This window comes from Gymnoscopelus braueri, assembly GCF_963280865.1.
Source record: "Gymnoscopelus braueri genome assembly, chromosome: 10".
In the NCBI taxonomy this organism is placed as follows: domain Eukaryota; kingdom Metazoa; phylum Chordata; class Actinopteri; order Myctophiformes; family Myctophidae; genus Gymnoscopelus; species Gymnoscopelus braueri.
Window position 1 is genome coordinate 2237714 of NC_137611.1, and position 23763 is coordinate 2261476.

The window sequence follows — 23763 nt, forward strand, 5'->3', positions numbered from 1 at the left end:
AGGCTCACGCACCACACCGTATCACCCGCAAGGGAATGGTCAGGTGGAGCGATTTAAAAGAACATTGCTCTCCATGCTGCGAAACCTGACAGAAGATGCAAAAGCTGACTGGAAGAGCTCCCTGGCGAAGGTCGTTCATGCATATAACTGTACGCGCAGTGAAGCTACTGAATTGATTGCTATAGCGCCACCCTTTGGCCAATGGTTTTGAGTTTCGGGCCTATTGCCGAGTTTTGTAAAAAGTGACCACACGGTTAGGTCAGAAATGCAAAAACGGCGGAAGAAAAAGAAAGCCATGGAATGCAATAAGGCTTCGAGCCTTATAGGCCTCGAACCCTTAATAACATAACCCTAACCTAACCCAAACCCTAAAACCGAAATAAAGTTGCGAAAAACAGAAAAGAAAGTATCAAAATCCACACGCAAAATGAGAGTCCAGGACTTATTGTATCCAAAACCACTGTCATTTGGTATTTTACAGTATGGTCAAATTGGACAATATAGCTCTGTTTTCATCATGTGTATCATGGGTGCAGCCATGGGGTGGGCCTGGGTGGGCCGTGGCTGGCCCACCCAGGCCAACCCCATGGCTGAAAACAAATATATATATATATTTTAATTATTTTTAAATGTTTTGATAATAAATCGGTAAAATCAGGCAAAAATAAGAATTAAATAACATAACCCTAACCCTAAAACCGAAATAAAGTTGCCAAAAACAGAAATCAAAATCCACCCAAAACTGCAAAATTTCGCCCCAAATCGCAAAATTTTGCACGCGCGCGCGTCCACGAAAAGTCCATCCCCCTTACTTTCTAAGAGCCTGTGACGCCCCTGGTTCCAACAAACACAAACACACGCACACACGCGCACGCACACACACACACACACACACACACACAAACAAATATCATTTGATCCTAATTACATTAAATACTCACAGTGAACATCAACAGTGACTTCATGTGAACTGGCTGTAGCGATGTTGTTCTTTGCCTGACAGTAGTATGTTCCACTGTCACTGGGTTGGATGTTAGAGATGGTCTCTATCTTCTTCTCTGCCACTATAGTTCTGTCTTTGAAAATGATGTATCTCTGGATTGGTGGATTTGATCCACTGCTGCTGCAGGTGAAAGTGACTGAGCTTCCTTTGACAACATCTCCTGGTGGACTTACTGACAAAAGGACATTCTTGGGACCATCTGTTGGTAAAACATTTATGTCACTTTAAAAGCTCTACATCATTAATGAACCATAGAATTTAATTTAAAGTAGAAAAAGTGCTCCTCGGAGCACAGGTCTCGCCAGGTCAGGTAGGTTAGTGTGGGCCAGAAATGTTTGGACTTCGCCAATAAGGCTAGAATGTGAAACATCGGACGGATTGGACGGATCCGTCTTGATCACTTGACCAAAGAGATCATTTGTATCGATTTACGCGATGTTTGGACAACATTTGTAGGAGTAATAAAAATAAAATGTTTTGCAAATATCTGCCTCCTGGTGGCGCTATAATAGGGCAATGTTGAAAGGGTGGTATTTGTTCCTCAACGTAATGCAAAAATGCGTTCAAAGTTTTATTTCAATACTCTGTTCCGAGGTCTCACTATGGTAGAGCGCCCCCTAGCGTGAACACAGAAGCATTTTCTTGATACACTTAAAGACAAAGTCCATTTGGCTGGATTCTGATTCGCTCCCCTGACCTAGAGGTCCCGCCCTCCGTCTATATAGTTCTTCTTTTCGTCTGAATGCAGAACTCAGTTTCGCCGAAGGTTTGTTAGCTTAACTACGTTTCAAGAGGCCAGGATCGACTTCTGTGATCAGAGCAACTGTGCGCCTCTCAGGTCCGTTTCTTACGTCCACCGTCCGCCCACCGCCCGTTGACCCTCTAAGCAATTATAATATAGGATAGGCGACAGTATTGCTAACTAGGAATGAACAATAACAATTCGAATAATGTGATGTCCAACATTACACCAGCTTTGGTCAAAATAATAAAATACTGAATAACATAAATTCTCTCAAAGCACTTATTTATCATCTTTCCCTCTTTCTACATTTCAGTGCACAATGATAATATGGACAATACGTGAACTGTACACACACACACACACACACACACACACACACACACACACACACACACACACACACACACACACACACACACACACACACACACACACACACACACACACACGAAAACAATATAACCTAAAACGTTTTTTTCACTTACACTGAACATCGAGATCGTATGGTGATGATATCTCTGGTCCATGTTTGTTTGTCCCCTGACAGAAGTACTGTCCAGAGTCTGCAGGAGACACATTGTCCTTCACCAGCTGAGGACCAGTGGATATAGACCTGTTGTCTCTGTCTTTGTACCAGGTGTAGATGTCTACTGGTGGGTTGGCATCACTGCTGCAGGTCAGAGTCACTTTGCTGCCCTCAACAACTTCTCCTGGTGGATCCATTGTTAACGAGATTATTTCTGGGGGGTCTAGGGAGGAACAAAGATTTATACATTCAAATAACACTATTTACTGAGTGTACAGTATATAAGCGTCAGTATTCTTCACTATCTACTTATACATTGGGATAGTTAACTCTCGCTGCTTCCGACGCCACACTCATTCCATTGTTTCGGACTAAACACAACAACAACATATCACATGTCACCACAACACTGGCCACAACGTGCGCGATGAATTTACAGGTGGCGTAGGCTACTTCTCATTGCTCACTACAGATTTGCCTCCTCGCAGCACATTTAATTCAACTAACCACATTAATGAACACACCGGACGGGGAAACACTTTCGCACCGTTTACCGTGAGCACACACGACCGCTGCCGGCCACAGCCGAAGCAACACGAAGCGGCGGCCATTGAAACGCTCTGCATCACCACAACAACAACAGATGCGGGAAAGGTGGAAAGCTTTACTTAAACGTGCAGAGTGACGCATTACTTTACCTGGTTTACATCTTCTGATAGTTGTACTTCAATGTTCACATGAAATCATAATCCCGTTTAGTGTTTCATTAGCGCGAGCGCGAAAAAAAAATACAGCGTGTAGTGGTGACGAAGCTGGTAAACAGACACGTGAAAGGCTAAGATCATGATACCAAGGATTCGACAGTGATGTCACATTATGCAACCCGGAAGTAAAGATACCAAGGATTCGTCAGTGATGTCAGTCAGGATGCCATGTTGTTGCCAGGTTGGAAAAAAACAAGCGCCAGAAACAAGCAAGCAGGTTCATGAAAAAACAAAAGCCACAGGGAGCAAGCCGTTGGATCTATATGGGGTCTGAAGGGGTCCGCGATGTTTCGCGCGGCTCCGAAGACTCCAGGGGGGCCCCATTTTATTTTTTTTATTTTTTATTAGTTACTACATACAGAGAGAGGGGACACAGAGGGACCAACAAGCACAAAGCCCCGCGCAGCGGATAATACTGAACAATAGCAATCATTTATGCTTTGAATAATGTGGTGAGTAACATTACACCAACTTTGGTCAAAATAATCAAACCCTGGACAATAATATAAATCCTTCCCCACCTGTCCCACACACAACTGTTTTGTCTTTTTTCATCTTTTGTATCTTACTTTGGTTTATTATGATTTATTTCTATTTTATTTTCTCCGAACTTTGGTGTATTTTGTGGATCTAATACAATTCAAGCCAATTTGTATCATATCTCCCTCTTTCTCTCTCTATTGTCTCGTTCTAGGTGCAATACAAACTATGATACTATGGACAATACAAACTATGATAATACTAGTCCATACCTGTCGGGGATTTGAGCACCCAAAGTATGTGCAGTGTGGGTTATGCGCTGTGCACAGACAGTATATGAGGGATGGAAAGTGACTTTGTACTTGGTACCTGCAACAGTTCCAACACACACATGCGTGCGTCCTGTCGCCGCATCATGGACCCACAGCGAACACACACACACACACACACACACACACACACACACACACACACACACACACACACACACACACACACACACACACACACACACTTTGATCCTAATTATATTAAATACTCACAGTGAACATCAACAGTGACTTCAGGTGAACTGGCTGTAGCGATGTTGTTCATTGCCCGACAGTAGTATGCTCCACTGTCACTGGGTTGGATGTTAGAGATGGTCTCTATCTTCTTCTCTGCCACTATAGTTCTGTCTTTGAAAATGATGTATCTCTGGATTGGTGGATTTGATCCACTGCTGCTGCAGGTGAAAGTGACTGAGCTTCCTTTGACAACATCTCCTGGTTGACTTACTGACAAAAGGACATTCTTGGGACCATCTGTTGGTAAAACATTTATGTCACTTTAAAAGCTCTACATCATTAATGAACCATAGAATTTAATTTAAAGTAGAAAAAGTGCTCCTCGGAGCACAGGTCTCGCCAGGTCAGGTAGGTTAGTGTGGGCCAGAAATGTTTGGACTTCGCCAATAAGGCTAGAATGTGAAACATCGGACGGATTGGACGGATCCGTCTTGATCACTTGACCAAAGAGATCATTTGTATCGATTTACGCGATGTTTGGACAACATTTGTAGGAGTAATAAAAATAAAATGTTTTGCAAATATCTGCCTCCTGGTGGCGCTATAATAGGGCAATGTTGAAAGGGTGGTATTTGTTCCTCAACGTAATGCAAAAATGCGTTCAAAGTTTTATTTCAATACTCTGTTCCGAGGTCTCACTATGGTAGAGCGCCCCCTAGCGTGAACACAGAAGCATTTTCTTGATACACTTAAAGACAAAGTCCATTTGGCTGGATTCTGATTCGCTCCCCTGACCTAGAGGTCCCGCCCTCCGTCTATATAGTTCTTCTTTTCGTCTGAATGCAGAACTCAGTTTCGCCGAAGGTTTGTTAGCTTAACTACGTTTCAAGAGGCCAGGATCGACTTCTGTGATCAGAGCAACTGTGCGCCTCTCAGGTCCGTTTCTTACGTCCACCGTCCGCCCACCGCCCGTTGACCCTCTAAGCAATTATAATATAGGATAGGCGACAGTATTGCTAACTAGGAATGAACAATAACAATTAATGATTCGAATAATGTGATGTCCAACATTACACCAGCTTTGGTCAAAATAATAAAATACTGAATAACATAAATTCTCTCAAAGCACTTATTTATCATCTTTCCCTCTTTCTACATTTCAGTGCACAATGATAATATGGACAATACGTGAACTGTACACACACACACACACACACACACACACACACACACACACACACACACACACACACACACACACACACACACACACACACACACACACACACACACACACACACACACACACGAAAACAATATAACCTAAAACGTTTTTTTCACTTACACTGAACATCGAGATCGTATGGTGATGATATCTCTGGTCCATGTTTGTTTGTCCCCTGACAGAAGTACTGTCCAGAGTCTGCAGGAGACACATTGTCCTTCACCAGCTGAGGACCAGTGGATATAGACCTGTTGTCTCTGTCTTTGTACCAGGTGTAGATGTCTACTGGTGGGTTGGCATCACTGCTGCAGGTCAGAGTCACTTTGCTGCCCTCAACAACTTCTCCTGGTGGATCCATTGTTAACGAGATTATTTCTGGGGGGTCTAGGGAGGAACAAAGATTTATACATTCAAATAACACTATTTACTGAGTGTACAGTATATAAGCGTCAGTATTCTTCACTATCTACTTATACATTGGGATAGTTAACTCTCGCTGCTTCCGACGCCACACTCATTCCATTGTTTCGGACTAAACACAACAACAACATATCACATGTCACCACAACACTGGCCACAACGTGCGCGATGAATTTACAGGTGGCGTAGGCTACTTCTCATTGCTCACTACAGATTTGCCTCCTCGCAGCACATTTAATTCAACTAACCACATTAATGAACACACCGGACGGGGAAACACTTTCACACCGTTTACCGTGAGCACACACGACCGCTGCCGGCCACAGCCGAAGCAACACGAAGCGGCGGCCATTGAAACGCTCTGCATCACCACAACAACAACAGATGCGGGAAAGGTGGAAAGCTTTACTTAAACGTGCAGAGTGACGCATTACTTTACCTGGTTTACATCTTCTGATAGTTGTACTTCAATGTTCAAATGAAATCATAATCCCGTTTAGTGTTTCATTAGCGCGAGCGCGAAAAAAAAATACAGCGTGTAGTGGTGACGAAGCTGGTAAACAGACACGTGAAAGGCTAAGATCATGATACCAAGGATTCGACAGTGATGTCACATTATGCAACCCGGAAGTAAAGATACCAAGGATTCGTCAGTGATGTCAGTCAGGATGCCATGTTGTTGCCAGGTTGGAAAAAAACAAGCGCCAGAAACAAGCAAGCAGGTTCATGAAAAAACAAAAGCCACAGGGAGCAAGCCGTTGGATCTATATGGGGTCTGAAGGGGTCCGCGATGTTTCGCGCGGCTCCGAAGACTCCAGGGGGGCCCCATTTTATTTTTTTTATTTTTTATTAGTTACTACATACAGAGAGAGGGGACACAGAGGGACCAACAAGCACAAAGCCCCGCGCAGCGGATAATACTGAACAATAGCAATCATTTATGCTTTGAATAATGTGGTGAGTAACATTACACCAACTTTGGTCAAAATAATCAAACCCTGGACAATAATATAAATCCTTCCCCACCTGTCCCACACACAACTGTTTTGTCTTTTTTCATCTTTTGTATCTTACTTTGGTTTATTATGATTTATTTCTATTTTATTTTCTCCGAACTTTGGTGTATTTTGTGGATCTAATACAATTCAAGCCAATTTGTATCATATCTCCCTCTTTCTCTCTCTATTGTCTCGTTCTAGGTGCAATACAAACTATGATACTATGGACAATACAAACTATGATAATACTAGTCCATACCTGTCGGGGATTTGAGCACCCAAAGTATGTGCAGTGTGGGTTATGCGCTGTGCACAGACAGTATATGAGGGATGGAAAGTGACTTTGTACTTGGTACCTGCAACAGTTCCAACACACACATGCGTGCGTCCTGTCGCCGCATCATGGACCCACAGCGAACACACACACACACACACACACACACACACACACACACACACACACACACACACACACACACACACACACACACTTTGATCCTAATTATATTAAATACTCACAGTGAACATCAACAGTGACTTCAGGTGAACTGGCTGTAGCGATGTTGTTCATTGCCCGACAGTAGTATGCTCCACTGTCACTGGGTTGGATGTTAGAGATGGTCTCTATCTTCTTCCGTGCCACTATAGTTCTGTCTTTGAAAATGATGTAACTCTGGATTGGTGGATTTGACCTGCTGCTGCAGGTGAAAGTGACTGAGCTTCCTTTGACAACATCTCCTGGTGGACTTACTGCCAAAAGGACATACCTGGGACGATCTATTGGTAAAACATTTATGTCACTTTAAAAGCTCTACATCATTAATGAACCATTAAAATTTTATTGAATTGAAACTAGAAAAAGTGCTCCTCGGAGCACAGGTCTCCGCCAGGTCAGGTAGGTTAGTGTGGGCCAGCAGTGTTTGGAATTTGCCAATCAGGCTGGAATGTGAAACATCGGACGGACGGTGGCGCTACAATAGGGCAATGTTGAAAGGGTGGTATTTGTTTCTCAACGTAGTGCAAATGTGCGAAAAGTTTTATTTCAATACTCCGCTCCGAGGTCTCACTATGGTAGAGCGCCCCCTAGCGTGAACACAGAAGCATTTTCTTGATACACTTCCAGACAAAGTCCATTTGGCTGGATTCTGATTCGCTCCCCTGACCTGAAGGTCCCGCCCTCCGCCTATACAGTCCCCTGACTGGAGGGCGGGACTTCCAGATCGTTCCTTCATTCCTCTTCTCGTCTGAATGCAGAACTCATTTCCTCAGTTTCGCCAAAGGTTTGTTAGCTTAACTACGTTTCAACAGGCCAGGATCGACTTCTGTGACCTTTTTCACCGTTAGAACACGGTTGTCCGTAATATTCTCGCTCCCAGCGTTTTTAGTACGGGTTAGCTAACTGTTAGCCGTGCTAACTACAGCTTAGAAGCACTTATTAGCACGGAACGCTAACTGGTGGCTAACACGCGGTAGCTGTTTAGGCTAGCTCACCACTGTTGCTCGGCTAAGCCCCCAGGCTAGCCTTGACTCCACGTGTAGCGGCCCGCTAGCTATCTAAGCCAGCTCGACGGGAAACTCGTGGTTGGCAGGCCTTCCTCTGAGTTTTCCCAGTCAGGAGTGAATTAGGCCCAGAGCTAAAGTCTCCCTCTCCCCCCAAGCCTTAGTCAAAGCCCCAGAGGCCGAGGCTAAGAGCATGGCTTCCGGGACCAGGTGGAAAACCCGGTCCAGTCCCTGCCCCTCTACAAAAGTCCTGCGAACACCGTGACCGACTGATGTCGGACTACGACAAGCACACCCAGTGTGTGACCTGTCTGGGAATCAACCACGCAAATATAGAAGGAGCAGGCTTCTGTCCGATCTGTGGAGATACAGACATGAGGTTCCTCCGCAAACGGCTCAACAAGTTCCCGTCACAACCTCACCACCACCCCTGGACCCTCCGATGAGGGTCGAGCGATTGGACGGAGGCCAGTTGGGGTGGTCAAAAGGAGACAGTCGACCCACCCTACGACGTGGACCTGGCGCATCACGTCTTCGACCCCCTCGTAGATGAGGCCATGGAGGAAGATGACGGGGACAACTTGGATCCCTCGGATCGGCGCAGCACACCCCCCTCCCGACGCCATGCGTCTTCCTCCCCTCCTCCCTCGTATCGGCCGTGCGCCTCCTCCTCCCCCGGACCGGAACAAGACGCCGCCTTGCCGACGGCACGCTTCTCCCTCACCTCCTCCCCCGGACCGGCCAAGCACACCTCCTCCCTCAAATTGGCGCAGCACACCGCCCTCCCGACGCCCTCCCGACGCCATGGATATTTTAGAATGCCAACCTGTTCTAAAATCATTTCTGTACTATCTAACTGTATTTGAACCAAGGAGCTTTAAACTCACAGCAGGGGTTTTTAGTCAACCACTCTTCACATGAATGTGCTAATTCTAACTCAGCTACAGCTGAGCTGACTTCTCCATGCTATTCTCTGTGTCAGCATATCATTTGTCCTGTGATACTATTCATGGTCATTGCTATTTGTGTACCTATGTTTGTGTAGCTCTTATCTTTAGTACATACCTTATGACCATTTAGAATAGCATCTTTGGTACAATGTGAACTATAAAGAACTGTGTTAGATGGGTGTTCGAAAAGCTTGTGCCCCGAGGGGCTGCAGGAGCAGGGCTGGAGGCCTGCTTCTCATGATCTGTATGGTGATTGCTCTGCTGGAATCTTCCTAATAAATGATGAAAACTTGGCGACGAGGATGGGATCAATATTTCATCATCATAAACATTATGATTATGGATACTTGATCAAAATAACTTAGGGTGAAGGACTTTTTGGGAAGAAGATTTTTTCTAAAAGCAGATCCAGACGATGGAGGCAGAAGCAAGCTATGCAGAATCAACTTCTGATGATCTTCAACAAGGTCTACACGATTGGAACCTCGCAGACCGATCTATTCTGTCTGTGATGATAACAAGGAAACCACAAGATTCAAGTGCCAGAAGGAAGGAGCAGAGCATGCGGTTTCCACAGCAGAGCGTGCATTTTCACCAGCCATGAGAGGAGTACCAGAAACAGCGCTGGTCAGGGTCACTAATGACCTTTTGATGGCAGCTGATGCCGGCTCCCCCTCCCTCCTCATCCTCCTGGACCTCTCGGTGGCTTTCGATACAGTCGACCACAACATTCTCCTCAACCGTCTTCACTCCATAGGACTCTCCGACTCTGCGCTACACTGGTTCACCTCCTACCTCACAGACAGAACCGAGCGTGTCTCCCTGGGAGGTGCAAGTTCCCGGACACAGCCTGTCACCTGTGGCGTCCCCCAAGGTTCTGTTCTCGGCCCCACCCTCTTCACACTCTACATACTCCCCCTTGGTCGTGTCATCAGCCGGCATGGGATTTCCTACCACTGCTACGCTGATGACACCCAACTTTACATCAGGACCAACCAAACCCACTCTGCCTCCCTGCCGTCACCACCTTCAACACCATCATCCACACTGACCACCTGCCTTGAGGAGATAAAGGCGTGGATGACTAAAAATTTCCTACAGCTCAACAGTACAAAAGCAGAGGCCTTTCTAATCGGCACCCCACACCAGGTCAAATCATCCCCAATAACTAGCATCACTTTCTCCAGCCAGATCCTTTCCCTCTCACCCGTAGTCAACAACCTCGGTGTTAAAATGGACCCCCACCTGACTTTCGATTCCCATATCAAACACCTCTGTAAAACCTCATTTTTCCACCTCCGAAATATAGCCAGACTCCGCCCCACACTCACTCTGCCAGATGCCGAAAAACTCATCCACGCCTTTGTCTCCTCAAGGCTTGACTACTGCAACGCACTTCTCATCGGGATCCCTAGCAAGAGCATCCAGAAGCTCCAGTACATCCAGAACAGTGCTGCTAGGATCCTGATGAGAGTGCGGAAATACGAACACGTCACACCCATCCTCCATTCACTACACTGGCTCCCCATCTCCGTCAGGATCGAATACAAGGTCTCCCTCCTCACTCATCAGTGCATCTACAGCAATGCCCCCTCCTACCTAAAGGAACTCATCAAACCCCCGAACTCCACCCGCTCCACCCGCTCACTCCGCTCCAGAAACTCAAACGCACTGAAGCCCCGCACAACAAATCTCCGCACCATGGGGGATCGGGCCTTCTGCTCAGCTGCTCCTCGACTGTGGAATGCCCTCCCGGACCATCTGAGAGCACCACAGTCGACTGACACTTTTAAAAAGGGCCTAAAAACCTTCCTTTTTAACAAGGCATTTGCATAGATAGAGATGTAGTTGTTTTATCTTTTTAAACTTTAAACTACTGTGCCTGCTGACTTGATTTGAAGTTATTCATTTCACTGTTTTATTATTATTGTTGTTTTCTCTTTCTTTTTATGTTTTTAATCCTGTAGCACTTTGAGATTTGCTTCAAATATAAAGTGCATTACAAATAAAATGTATTATTATTATTATTATTATTAACATCAACAGTGTCACCATGTAACAGCGGAGGTGACGAAATCGACACCATGTCAAACAACAAGAGACTTTGCCACAGCAAGAGGACCAAGCCACAGAGAGATATGCTGCATTTGAGAGCCACTGAACAGGGGAACGTTCGGTTACGTTGTAACCTTTGTTCTCTGAGTGAAGAGACTATCTCTCCACCCAACATATTTCATATGTATGGGGAATGACCCCACCTCGCATAAAACGTGGATATTTCTTTAAGACACACCAGTCCTATATAAGGCCCGGCTGTGCGTGATTGCACTGGTTTTACTTTGATCGACACCGCTGACGAGCGACATCGAGGTGGAGAGATAGTCTCTTCACTCAGAGAACAAAGGTTACAACGTAACCGAACGTTCTCTATCGTATCGAGACTATCTCTCCACCCAACATATTTCATTTGTATGGGGAACTCTGTAAGACACCTCGTGAGGAAGCGAAGCAGTCCCAGAACCCCAGAGCCAACACCAGCGGCCTACTAGCCAGCACATACCGACGTTAAAATATTTACAATTATGTTCAATTTAAAATATTTACAACTATGTACAATTTCTACAAAATTATCAAAAAAAGTGTCAATATTTACACGTATGTACAACCCCGGGGCAGCCGGATGGCCAGACGCCATCCGCTGCAAAATTCTCGGGCGCAAGACGCTACCCAGAGCCCGGCCCACCAGACGCTAAGGCCAGTGACCACAGGGGTGAAGCCGCTCAAGCCGGCCTGCCAGACGCAAAGCCGACCTGACTGGTGAAGGCGTGACGCCTACCGCCGAGTAACACGCAAGACCGACTCCCCAAAGGAAGCGGATGCCGCCACGTTCAGTCGGTAGAACCGGGTGAATGTCGACGGAGTCGACCACCTTGCCGCCGTGCAGATCTCTGACAGAGATGCGCCGTTCCACAGCGCCCAGGAGGCCGCCATCCCACAGGCAGAGTGTGCCCGCAATCCGAGCGGCGCCGGTACTCCTGGCTGCTTGTATGCCTGCTGGATCACTTCTGTGACCCAGTGGGACAGTCTAGCCTTCGACAGTGGTCTACCCAAGCACTCCTGCTTAAAGCACACAAAGAGCTGGTCCGTTAATCTATGGGCTCGTGTGGCCCTGATGTATGACTCTAATGCTCTGACAGGGCAGAGTGGGGACCGATTCTGTCTCGGCACTCCGTCCGTCTGTACGTCGAAGAGAGGACAGAGCTCAATCACCTGGTTGAGATGTGCCTCCGAGAGAACCTTGGGGAGAAAGGCCGGGTTGGGACGTAATGTTACTCCTCCATCATCCGGCCTAAACCTGCACAGCTCCTCATGGACTGACAGAGCTTGTAACTCCCCTATTCTCCTTGCCGACGTGACTGCCAACAAGAATGCAGTCTTGAGTGACAGCCATTTTAGATTCGCTGACTCAAGGGGTTCAAAGGGGGCTCGGCGTAGAGCCTCCAGGACCAACCCAAGGTCCCATTTGGAACCGGTGGGGCCCTAACCCGAGCTCTGAGTCTCCGGGCACCCTTCAGGAAAAGTGTGACCAGACTACTGCAGCCTGCAGACAGCCTGCACTCCCCTACACGGGCAGCCTTAATGGCAGCCACCATACCTCTAAGGGTTGAAAACGCCTTCCCCTTGTCTAATTGATCCTGCAGGAAAAGCAGGATCTCCCGAGACCCACACCGGAGTGGGACTGCTTGGTTCTCCCCACACCATGACTCAAACATCCCCCACCTGTATGAGTACGCAGCCCTTGTAGATGGAGCTCTTGCTCCCTGCAGGGTTCGCACCACTGTGAGTGGCAGACCCATTGCTGAGAGGCCGGCCCTCTCAGGGGCCAGGCCCAGAGCCGAAGCCCCTGGGGAAAGGGGTGAAACAAAGCCCCTTGAGCCTGCGAAAGCAGGTCCCTCCGGGCCGGGAGCTCCCATGGTTTCCCGCAAACCAGTGGTGGGATATCCGAGAACCAGATCATGTGAGGCCAGTATGGGGCTATCAGAACCATCTGTACTCCCTCCTCCCCCACTCTCTGTAGGAGGGGAGGGAGGAGACTGAAGGGGAAAAAAGCTGCCCTTAGCTCCAGCATATTGATGTGCTGGAAAGCCCACTGACTGCTCCAACGGTCCCCGATTCCTGCGCCCTCGTGCACCGCACAGCCAGCTAGGGATGCGTCTGCTGACACCAGCTGGCGACGTGTTACCGGACCCAGCCTACTCCCTCTGGCTAGATTGCCTGGGCATCTCCACCAGCGGAGGGCTAGCTGCAACCTGTAGGTGACCCGCACCTTGGCCTGCAGCTGTCTCTGTGGGTGCAGCCCCAGGCCGAGGAGGTACCTCTGTACCGGGCGCATGTAAAGGAGGGCCAAAGGGACTATCTGGACCGTTGCTGCCATCACCCTTGCCTCCACGGAAAAAGGAGACAGACAGGCCTTGAGAGCTTGCTGTCTCACCTCCGTAAGGGACGCGGTGGCAAGCCTGGAGTCCATAACCATGCATAGGAATTGCACAGCCTGGCATGGCTCTAGTCTGCTCTTCTCTCGATTGAGGCGAAGACCCAGGCCCTGAATGTGCTCCAGGAGCCGGGCCACATGGCGGCGGCACATCTCCTCTGACCTGGCACACACCAGCTAGTCGTCGAGGTAATTTAGAATTCTGATCCCTTCTTGCCGCAGAGGCCCCAGGACTGCATCCATGCACCTCGTGAAGGTGCGAGGGGCCAGCGAGATCCCGAAGAGAGGACGCAGAATTCGTAGGTCTGGCAACGATCCCCAGAGCCCTCGATGCCCTTTCTACTAGGGCCTGAATGATGGGGGCCGCCAGAGTGCGCTCACCGCCCTCTTCATCCTCTGGATCAGCCTGCGGCTGAGGGGAGGGCATGGCCTCCTCGTCTATGAACTCGACATCGACATCTTCCTCCTCGCCGTCTTCATCATCCTCGTCGGCCCAGTTTACACCAGGCCGGGCGAGCAAGGGGGTGGAGCCATAGCCTGAGCTTGGCTCACCAACCTCTGCCAACCTTGGACGTTTAGTCTGTAGGGCTGGAGTGGGCCCGGCTGACCTTTGTCCAAACAACCGGCACCTAGCCTCCCTAGCCGGTAAAATGAAGCAATTCATGCAGGAGGCGGGATCGTCACGAGCTGCTATGGTGTGCCCAAGGCCCAGGCAGGATGCACACTGCTCATGGCCGTCCTCTGAGGGCATACGCACACATGCAGCACAAGAGAAACCCCCCGCTGCTGCCATCTCCAGCCTCTTTATTTGTTTATTTATTTATTAATTCATATAAAGATATATATATACATATATACATATATATACTGTGTATTCATTATATATATATTCTCTATTTTCACTGTTTGGCCGTGCTTAAAACAGGGATTTCTTTTTTTTTTTTTGCAATTTTGCCACAATTCAGCCTTGTATTACCTAATCAAGGCAATAGCCGGTACCCTAAGACCCTGACACGGGGCTCCAGCCTCAGCCTGGAGCACTCCAAACACTTCCTGCTTCTTTGCTGTGGAACGCGCGCCACAACGCAGAGTCGCACCTTGGTGTAGACTGCTCCGCCGTGCAACACACCATATATGGCGTGCCCCGCCCCCTTGCAGTACGGATGCTTTTCGCTGGTATCACCGGACCACCAGCGAACTACGCCACAGCTGCGCAAACCGACCCCGTCGGCGATACGCTGTATAGCGTGCAATGACTGTCCAGTAAATATAAAGCTATATCAACATGTAGTTGTTTAAATGTCTATTGATTTGTCATTCTATATATCTCCTGTCGTATGTACATGAATATAATTATTCATGTACAAAAACAAAAAACTCTGGAATGTAATGGATATTTTAGAAGGCCAACCTGTTCTAAAATATTTTTTGTACTATCTAACTGTATTTGAAGTTGAAGAGGAGTTTTAAACTCACAGCAGGGGTTTTTAGTCAACCACTCTTCACATGAATGTGCTAATTCTAACTCAGCTACAGCTGTCAATCTAACAGCTGAGCTGAATCCTCCATGCTATTGTCTGTGTCAGCATCATTTGTCCTGTGATACTATACATGGTCATTGCTATTTGTATTTGTGTACCTATGTTTGTGTTAGCCTGGTTCCAGACGAATCTGCCTTTGCAAAATTGCATCGCACTTTAGCCCTCGGCAGATTAGGTCTGGCCCCCCTCAATAGAGATTTCATTTCTCTCCCTCCGAAGTCGTGAGGGACCAATCAGGGCCCAGTATCCAAATGTGGGCGGGCTTATCACCTTATTTGGAGCAATGACGTACAAGGAAGCACTGCTCTGATTGGTTCGTACAAGGATGCACTGCTCTGATTGGTTTAGGTCTAACCAATCTTTTTGTAACCGCCCCTTGGAATAAAATCTATCGTTGATAGGGACCAGACTAATATCCACGCAGTGTGTCGTGTGATATTGTCTGGCCACGCGAGGCTATGTTTGTGTAGCTCTTATCTTTAGTACATACCTTATATGACCATTTAGAATAGCATCTTTGGTACAATGTGGACTATAAAGAACTGTGTTAGATGGGTGTTAGAAAAGCAGCAGGTTTGGATCCACGCACCACGGTGGGAGCGGCAAGATCTTGGGCCCTGTCTAAGAGGTGTTCTATTCAGGGTGCCGGCGAGTACAGTCCTAGGTGTCACTTCCAGGCTAATCTCTCAAGAACAGATTCTGCTCTCCGCTTGAATCTGTCGGGGGGGTTCGTCATATCGCGTACGCACTGGCCTACAAGTGGGCGTGCCTTCAGATCAGGAAGCAGGCCGCGCTTTACCCAATCAAATGTAGTGGGCGGGATTTACGTGTGTGTCGATCCTTCCCCACTAGAAACAAACCGAAACTAATTTAACAATAGCGTCCTTGGAGCAGACAAAACCACGGAAAGATATTCACATTTTAACTAAAAAACGATCCATGTTTAAGGGGGCACGGTGGCACAGTCGGTAGTGCTGTCGCCTCACAGCTAGAAGGTCCTGGGTTCGATTCCCGCAGGGGATGCTGTGGGCGCTGGGGGTGTGTTCTCTCCTCCGCGTCATCAGTGCCCATACCCTAGGTGGGGTTGGCGAAAGGGCCTTTCTGTGTGGAGTTTGCATGTTCTCCCCGTGTCTCCTAGGGTAGGTACCCTCACAAAAACATGCAGTAATCCTGGTCACTATACTGCCTCCCCCTGGCCAGCCGGGGCGCCTGATGGAGGGGAAGGGAACTGGTTGGAATAACGTGTTCCTTCCACGCGCTACGTCCAACCAGGGAAACTCTCCCCTGTCAGGTAACAAGAAGGTCAGTTGGCTCTCATGCATTGAAGGAGGCATGAGCTCGGCCCCGGCCTCCCTAGGTTGGCAGAGGGAAGGTAGTGCCCAGGATTACATAGACAATTGGCACTGGGTGTAAAAAATAGGGTTACAAAATCGTGGGATAAAAATGTAAGAAGAAAAAAAAAAAACGATCCATGTTCTCTGGGAGAAGTGGTGTTAGTGTTCCGTGTAGAAATATTGTTAGTGGGAATGAAAACATAGTCGCACCACCGGAAGTGATGCGCTGAATGCAAACCAAAACCCCGGTTTCCCTGCACACGGGCACTCAATCGAGCTCCTCCCAGAGCCAAGTATAAGAATAAAAAACAGCAGAGGGCGCTGTTTTTCCTTTTTTATTTGGCGATGGGTTCCCAGATTGCTTCCAGGCTTGTCATACCTCGAGCTGGTAACTCGAAACTTCAAAATTACAATCAGGGAGTTTATCAAATCTCTCCCATAAGCGGAGTATTGAAATAGAGCTAGGATACTACCGTAACCCCGGTTCTATTTAGATGTCAATTTTAGCCAATCAGGATGGAATATGAAGAATAAAACAGATCCGTCTTGATCACATGACTATAGAGTTACTGTGTACTGATTTGCGTGAAATTTTGATAAAATCTGAAGGAGTAATATCCAAAAATGTGATTTACATAAGTCGGCCTCCTGGTGGCGCTTTAAAAGGCAGATGTGAATAATGCAGGTCAAAGGTTATTCCTTGGCCTCTAGGAAGTACATACAACGTTTTACACAGATCGGTGCAGTTATAGGTAAAAACACAAATCTGCCTGATATAGCGCCACCATGAGGCTGATTTGAAACATTTCAAGTGGCATTTCTTCCTCGGCCTAGTGGGAATGTGCTCGTGTTCATGATTTGAGGCATTTTGTTCCAAACGGAGCACTCCTGCAAACTTTGGAAGACATTCTTAGCCAATCAAGATGGAATATGACAAATTGAAAGACGTGTTTTGTTTGATGACTATAGAGATACTGTGTGATGTTTGGACAAAATCTGTAGGAGTGCTATGCAAAAAGCGGCCTGACAGGGTGCAAAACTAACTCTCTCGCCATGCCTTTCGGCCTGGTGGAGACAATTAAGTGATCCCACTTGAAGAAAATATGCTGATATTTTGCTGTCTGTAAAAAACAAGTATAAAATATTTTAAAAAATCCAAACAGTTTAGTTCACTTACACTGAACATCTAGATCGTATGGTGATGATCTCTGTGATCCACGTGTGTTTGTCACCTCACAGACGTACTGTCCAGAGTCTGCAGGAGACACATTGTCCTTCACCAGCTGAGGACCAGTGGAGATAGATATGTCATCTCTGTACCAGGTGTAGGTGTCTACTGGTGGGTTGGCATCACTTCTGCAGGTCAGAGTCACTTTGCTGCCCTCAACAACTTCTCCTGGTGGATCCACTGATACTGAGGGTTTTTCTGGAGGGCCTATGGAGGAATAAAGATTTATACTTTACACTATTGTATTTATAAGGGATGGGCGACAGTATTGAATAATGTGGTGCTAACATTATACCAGCTTTGGTAAAAAATAATAAAATACTGGACACTACTCACTTATTTATCATCTTTCCCTCTTTGTCTCTCTCTCTCTCTCTCTCTTTTTGTCTCTTTTGTCAAGGAAATTTACAACATAACGTAATATGAACTAATGTCTATATCACTTTTCGTTCCCCTGTTCCGATCTTGTGTGTGTGAATCAGCCCTGGCTCATCAGACAGGCGATACAAGTATGTATGGTAATCATCTGAAAAGTTAGGCTACATAGCTTAAGCAATTACAGCCTGTCCCTATTGGCCGTCTAAGCACCTAGCAAGTTTCGTAGGTTTAGCATGGTGGGAACTGGAGTTATGACTGTTTAAAACCCAGCCAATAGGAACACAGAGGGGGTGGGGCTTAAGCAATTGCAGCCTGGTCGTCTTAGTGCACCTAGCAAGGTTTAGCATGCTGGGAACTGGAGTTACGGCTATTTAAAGCTGTGCCACATAGGCTGCCAATCAAATAAAAAATGGTTTCTATCACAAAAGAGTTCAGAATGGTTGCTTAGCTGTAGAACGTTAAATTGCAAACTGCATGTTGATGTGTTGCATCTATGTCTAGTTATCTAAAGTATGGCAATAATTATAATCAAATACTATCCTTTCCTATTTTATACTTTAGTCATATGTGACCATTTTGACTGGGAGACTGTCATCTCACTGGTGCCCATTCTTCAGGAAAGCAGAAAAACTCATGAAAATATTTGTTTTATCCAAAATGAGTTAATAGCCCAGGTAGACTCTTCACATACTAGAGTATGTCTGACATAAATGTCAGCGCTTAAATCAACATGTAAAAATAAAATACACGCATAAACATGTCACTAAGATATAAAGTTAGAGCTATCTATACTGGGCTATCAAAACATTGATAGCCCAGTATACTATCTCTGTTTCAAGTGATGTTTTCTCTACTTAAGAGATTTCACTTGACCTCAGTTCTATCCACAAGTTTCCTAGGGCGTTATGGGCATCACTTCCTGTCGATTTGATCAGGTATCCGTATGTCCCATTATTGTATAAGTGATATTTGAGGACGCCTTGACTGTATTTATTCAAATGTGGCTTAAACATCCACTTGTACAAAAGGATGAACTGATTACAAAGGGGAAAGGTTTTTCTTTTTTTATAAATATAAAAATACACTTCATACCTTTTATTACATTGCTTCAAAATCCTCATTACATGGACAGATGGATTTAAACAAGTGGCGCGGGCAGAAATAGTGGCTGGGTTTGCGCGTGCCAAAATGTTATATTAATTAAATAAAAAATCATATTTCTGCCTTACATTTTCTCAAAATATTAAGTCAGGTGTCATAATGTCAGCGTTTTGCCTCCAGGCAAAACACTGACTGAGGCCAATACCGAGGCAGCACAGCACAGTTGACACAGCCATGTCTTTTTTTTTACCTGCTGGCTACTTCAAATAATGAGCATTATCTATTATTATTAATAACTACTGTGTAAGAAATAGAAATATTGGCACAGCGGCTTAAATTAAATCTAGCTAATGATTAATCAAGACAAATAAACAATCTTGTACCTGAGATCACACAAACCATAAAGCCATTTGCACATTCGTAACCTCACGTGAGTCGTGTCACCATGCTGTTCCAGTTCCAAACTGGCCCATGTGATCCGGTTTAGAAAAAAGGAAAAACATATTGTGTTCCGTTTCTCGCTAGTCGAGCCACGAGTAAGGGGAATAAAAGATGGACATAAACAATTATTATACCAAAAGAAACAAAACGATTATACCAAACTAAACATTATTATGTTAAACTAGGGGAATCATATTGGAGGTGCACAGTGCCGGAGGTCCCGGCCGCCTGATGACGTACTGTAAGCTATTTCCGCTCCGACTGGATCAGAAACCCAAAAATGGTATTGATATTATGACCCTGGCCTAGGGGGACCAGGGAACACAACAACAATACAGGGGAGACGCAGTTTAGAAAGAATATAGTGTTTATTAAATAACCAAAATGAACAAATAGATCATAACTGAACAGATGAGGTGTGGAAATCAGTAAAGTCAGTAGTATAATGCGTGTATGGATGAGTGGATTGTGTAGTGTGTGTGAGTGTTGAATGTGTGAACATAAGGTGGAAACAAGGTAGGTTGGTGAGGAGCTAAAGCAAATGAACTGAAGGAGAGAAAGAGGACTGGGGAGGCAGGCTTTTATAGGGCGTGGACACCCTGGCCCAGTAACACGCCAATTTAGCTGATTGCCAACTCATCTCACTGCTCTCCCCAAGTCCTAGGAACCAATGAGAACACAAATGAATACAAAGCAACTTTAAACCATAACCATATAACCTAAGAGTGACATAACATACTATAATATCATACAGGGAACCGTCACATTGATATAGCACATTCTTATGGGATCACACACACACACACACACACACACACACACACACACACACACACACACACACACACACACACACACACACAACATGGATATCACCAGAAAGCCGAAGATCCATTCCATACCTGCTGATACATAGGCGATGATATCCCGGACCCACCTCTGAGTTGGGTCAACACATTTCTGGGCATCATTTCTCATTGTGAACCTAGAACAGACAGAGATAGAGAATTTCCGGTAACACTGTAGAATAACTATCCGTTATAAGTAGTTAATAGATCATTCATAAACTGTTAGTTAATAAGTTATTAATGACTTGTTAAGCATTTGTTAATAGTTATTTAATGATTAATAACAATGTATTATAACTACTTAATAGATCATTTACAAACGATTAGTCAATGAGTTATTCTGCCCCACACAGCCAGAGTGCAGTGACTACATTTTTGGTCGAAATTGAGTTATAACTATAAATGAACTCCTTGGTGTCTGTTTTATTTTGTGACGAAGTTTCATAGCTTAATATTGCTTTTTTTTAATTAGATTAAAAGCATCATAAAAATTGCAGTAACTACAAAACCTTAATCAAAACCAAGTTGAACAGTGTCTTATGTTTTTTTTATTTTTATGTTTGCATTTTCTCCATTTCCGGCCCTTAAATCTACATAAACGTTCATATTTCAAATATATAGTGCTTACCCCATGGCCACGGATGTTATAATATTGTACAGGCCAGCTGAAGTACCCGTATCATCCGTATTGTTCAATAAAAAGCATTCTAATCTGATCCGTGACTATTTTCTCATAGAGTTATAATGTGTCAGAGTGCAGTATACGCGACCCTCCCAACCAATAGGGTCGCATAGTTGAAAGCATATAGGATATACAGAGAAAATAGCCAGCAATCGGATTCAAATTCTATTGAACAATACGGATGATACAGGTAATTCTGAGGACCCGTACATAATCGTAATATCCGTGGCCATAAGGTCAGCACTTTATATTTGAAATCTGAACGTTTATGTAGATGTACGGGTTGTAAATGGAGAAAGTGCAAACACCAGGTTGAAGTTCATCCATGTTACCTGTTAGTGATCTGTTCCATGAAAGCTGTGACATAATCCTTTGTACTTTAATGTGATCGCCGATCGGCAGATGCCGTCACCTTTGTTGTTAATCAAGTTAATCCAACAGTTTCATGTAATCAAGCAATCACACAAAAATCAAGCAGCAATGATAGGGACCTCATTTAGGTTTGTTTCTCAAATTCAATGTGTTGATACATCTGCCGCTGTACTGAATAATTTCACTCTCCATTCATGACGTGACATTCAAATTCATTAGAGCATGTTGGCAAGGCAAGCTTGTAGCCTATTCTATGAAAAATGCATTGTTTTGAGGGTTACAATCCTGCGGTTTCTCCTTCAATTTCCTGAAGTTTAGTGCATAAGGTATTTCTTTCCCTCGAGTCACGTCTGTTAGGCAAATAACATGCATTTTCCTCATGGTAATGATGTATACTTGTCAAACATAAGCGTGGTATTTGAATATAAGTAAGGATATAAGACAGCAGAACTTGCTTGAAGTAAAGACACACTGATGAATTTAAATGTTGGTCGGGGGTTTTCTCCAGTTGTTCATGAAGGCTGAGGCTGAGATGCGATCAATTTGCATTCCCTAAAGTTCTGGCCATTGTGTTAGAAGCCCAGGTGAGGTGAGAAATGGAACAGGCTGCTCTGCCAACCTTTTGTGTCTTGTTTTAGAGAAGTAAATCTTTAGAATTCCGGTGTAGACACTCGCAGGTGAAGGTACAGAGACAGCGCCTTGATTTGATTAACCAAAGAAACTTGTGTTTACACCTACAAGGGAGACCTATTGTCCTATTGTATACAGAATGTTTGAAGCTTCCTGGAGTCCAACAGAGCCATTCTTTTGTTTTGGTTTGAGCTGATTACAGTACTATTGTCTTTATGCAAGGGAGATGGCTGAGGTGAAGGCGTCTGTTCTACCATCTCTAAAAGGATCTCTGTGTGGCTGGAGGAGTAACCAGCTAAAATGTTTACCCACTAAATATGCTTCTCTTTTAGGTCTGCAGTATGTAGTTAAAATGAGTAAAGTCTTGATAACTAAGATTGGTGCTGTTAACAAAGAGAAATATCATTTAAAGGAAGTGGTCAGTCTTAGAGTGACTGCTGGGTTTTATTTGACTCATTGTATTCTTAAACTGCTGTTTGCAATCATGAAAGTATATAGTGTGTGGGCTTATTATAAAGCTTAAGAGATTTTGAACAAGGATTACTAAACAAGGTTTTGTGCAAAAGTAAAGTTTGATAAATAGAGACAAGACAAAATTGGTACAGTGTGAAGACATGCAACTGAATTTCAATAGTGGGCTCGACCACGACTCCCCAGTATCATGTATTGTGTTGAGATTGGCTGACAAAGGGAGTAGGGGCGGGACTTAACTCTTTGGCCCTCCCATGTGAGCCAGATTTGAGACAGTATAATTATTGTGTTTGTATGTGAATGCTGAGCTCTGCTAATCTGACCTTAACCTGGCAGCTTGCCTGTTGGGTGGAATAAAATGATACCTAACTGAAAACCTTGGACTGGAACTTCCCTTCATGAACCTTTCTCCAGTAGACTGATTACAGCCACTCTCTCGACCAGAAATATACATCAGAAATGGCGTTTGTCGGCAGTCGTTTTACTATTTTTTCCTTCTTTTTGGAGGGCAGAATATGCGAAAAGGACTTTGTTTGTTTTTGGTTTTGGGAGTGATGGCTGGTTTCCTGGGTGGTTTTTTGGGGGGGATCTGGGCAAGGTAAGTGTTTTGTGGCACTAAATAGCTTGTAGGACCGTTAAAAGCCTGGAAGCTACTAAGTTCTATTTTATACCTATTATAACAATGTAATAGGCCTTCGTGTTCTTCATTTTCCAGATCCAGTTGACTTGTGCTTATTTCAACTCGGGTTTTGGAACCAACAAATGGTGTTAAAGAATTTTGCGCCTCTTGACATGTTCCAAAGTCGACTAAGTTCGGAGCAAAAGGCAAATGGATGTCAAAAAGCTCACTTTACTGGCTTTTGGGACATTTCACAGGAGTGTTGAATTGTTTGCAACTCCATCATCCAAGATCATTTAACTGGGGCTAAACGAGCCTATTATTTGATTTTGGAAATAAATAAGTAACCGTGCAATAACAATGGGATTATTTTTTTTTATGTTTGGGGTTTCCATTCCTTTTCCGCAGTCCAACAAGCCTCCACTCGTGGGAGGCAATGATGCCTGTTTGGTTGCTTGTTTGACTGTGCTTGAGGCGTCGAAATTTCATACAACTTTGTAGAGATTCTA

General features: G+C 45.2%; 1 protein-coding gene across 1 annotated transcript in view; it reads right to left on the reverse strand.

The window, feature by feature from the left end:
- The window catches only part of LOC308092831 (uncharacterized protein), a gene marked incomplete at its 5' end in the record, with an annotated part of 121725 nt that overhangs the window by 56833 nt on the left and 41129 nt on the right, over positions 1–23763 (reverse strand). Inside the window, 7 exons of the mRNA XM_080438930.1 lie at positions 942–1202; positions 2234–2497; positions 4061–4321; positions 5370–5633; positions 7187–7444; positions 17662–17919; positions 20535–20617. Coding sequence (XP_080295056.1) covers positions 942–1202; positions 2234–2497; positions 4061–4321; positions 5370–5633; positions 7187–7444; positions 17662–17919; positions 20535–20617 — 1649 coding nt within the window. The remainder of the gene's footprint in view (positions 1–941; positions 1203–2233; positions 2498–4060; positions 4322–5369; positions 5634–7186; positions 7445–17661; positions 17920–20534; positions 20618–23763) is intronic.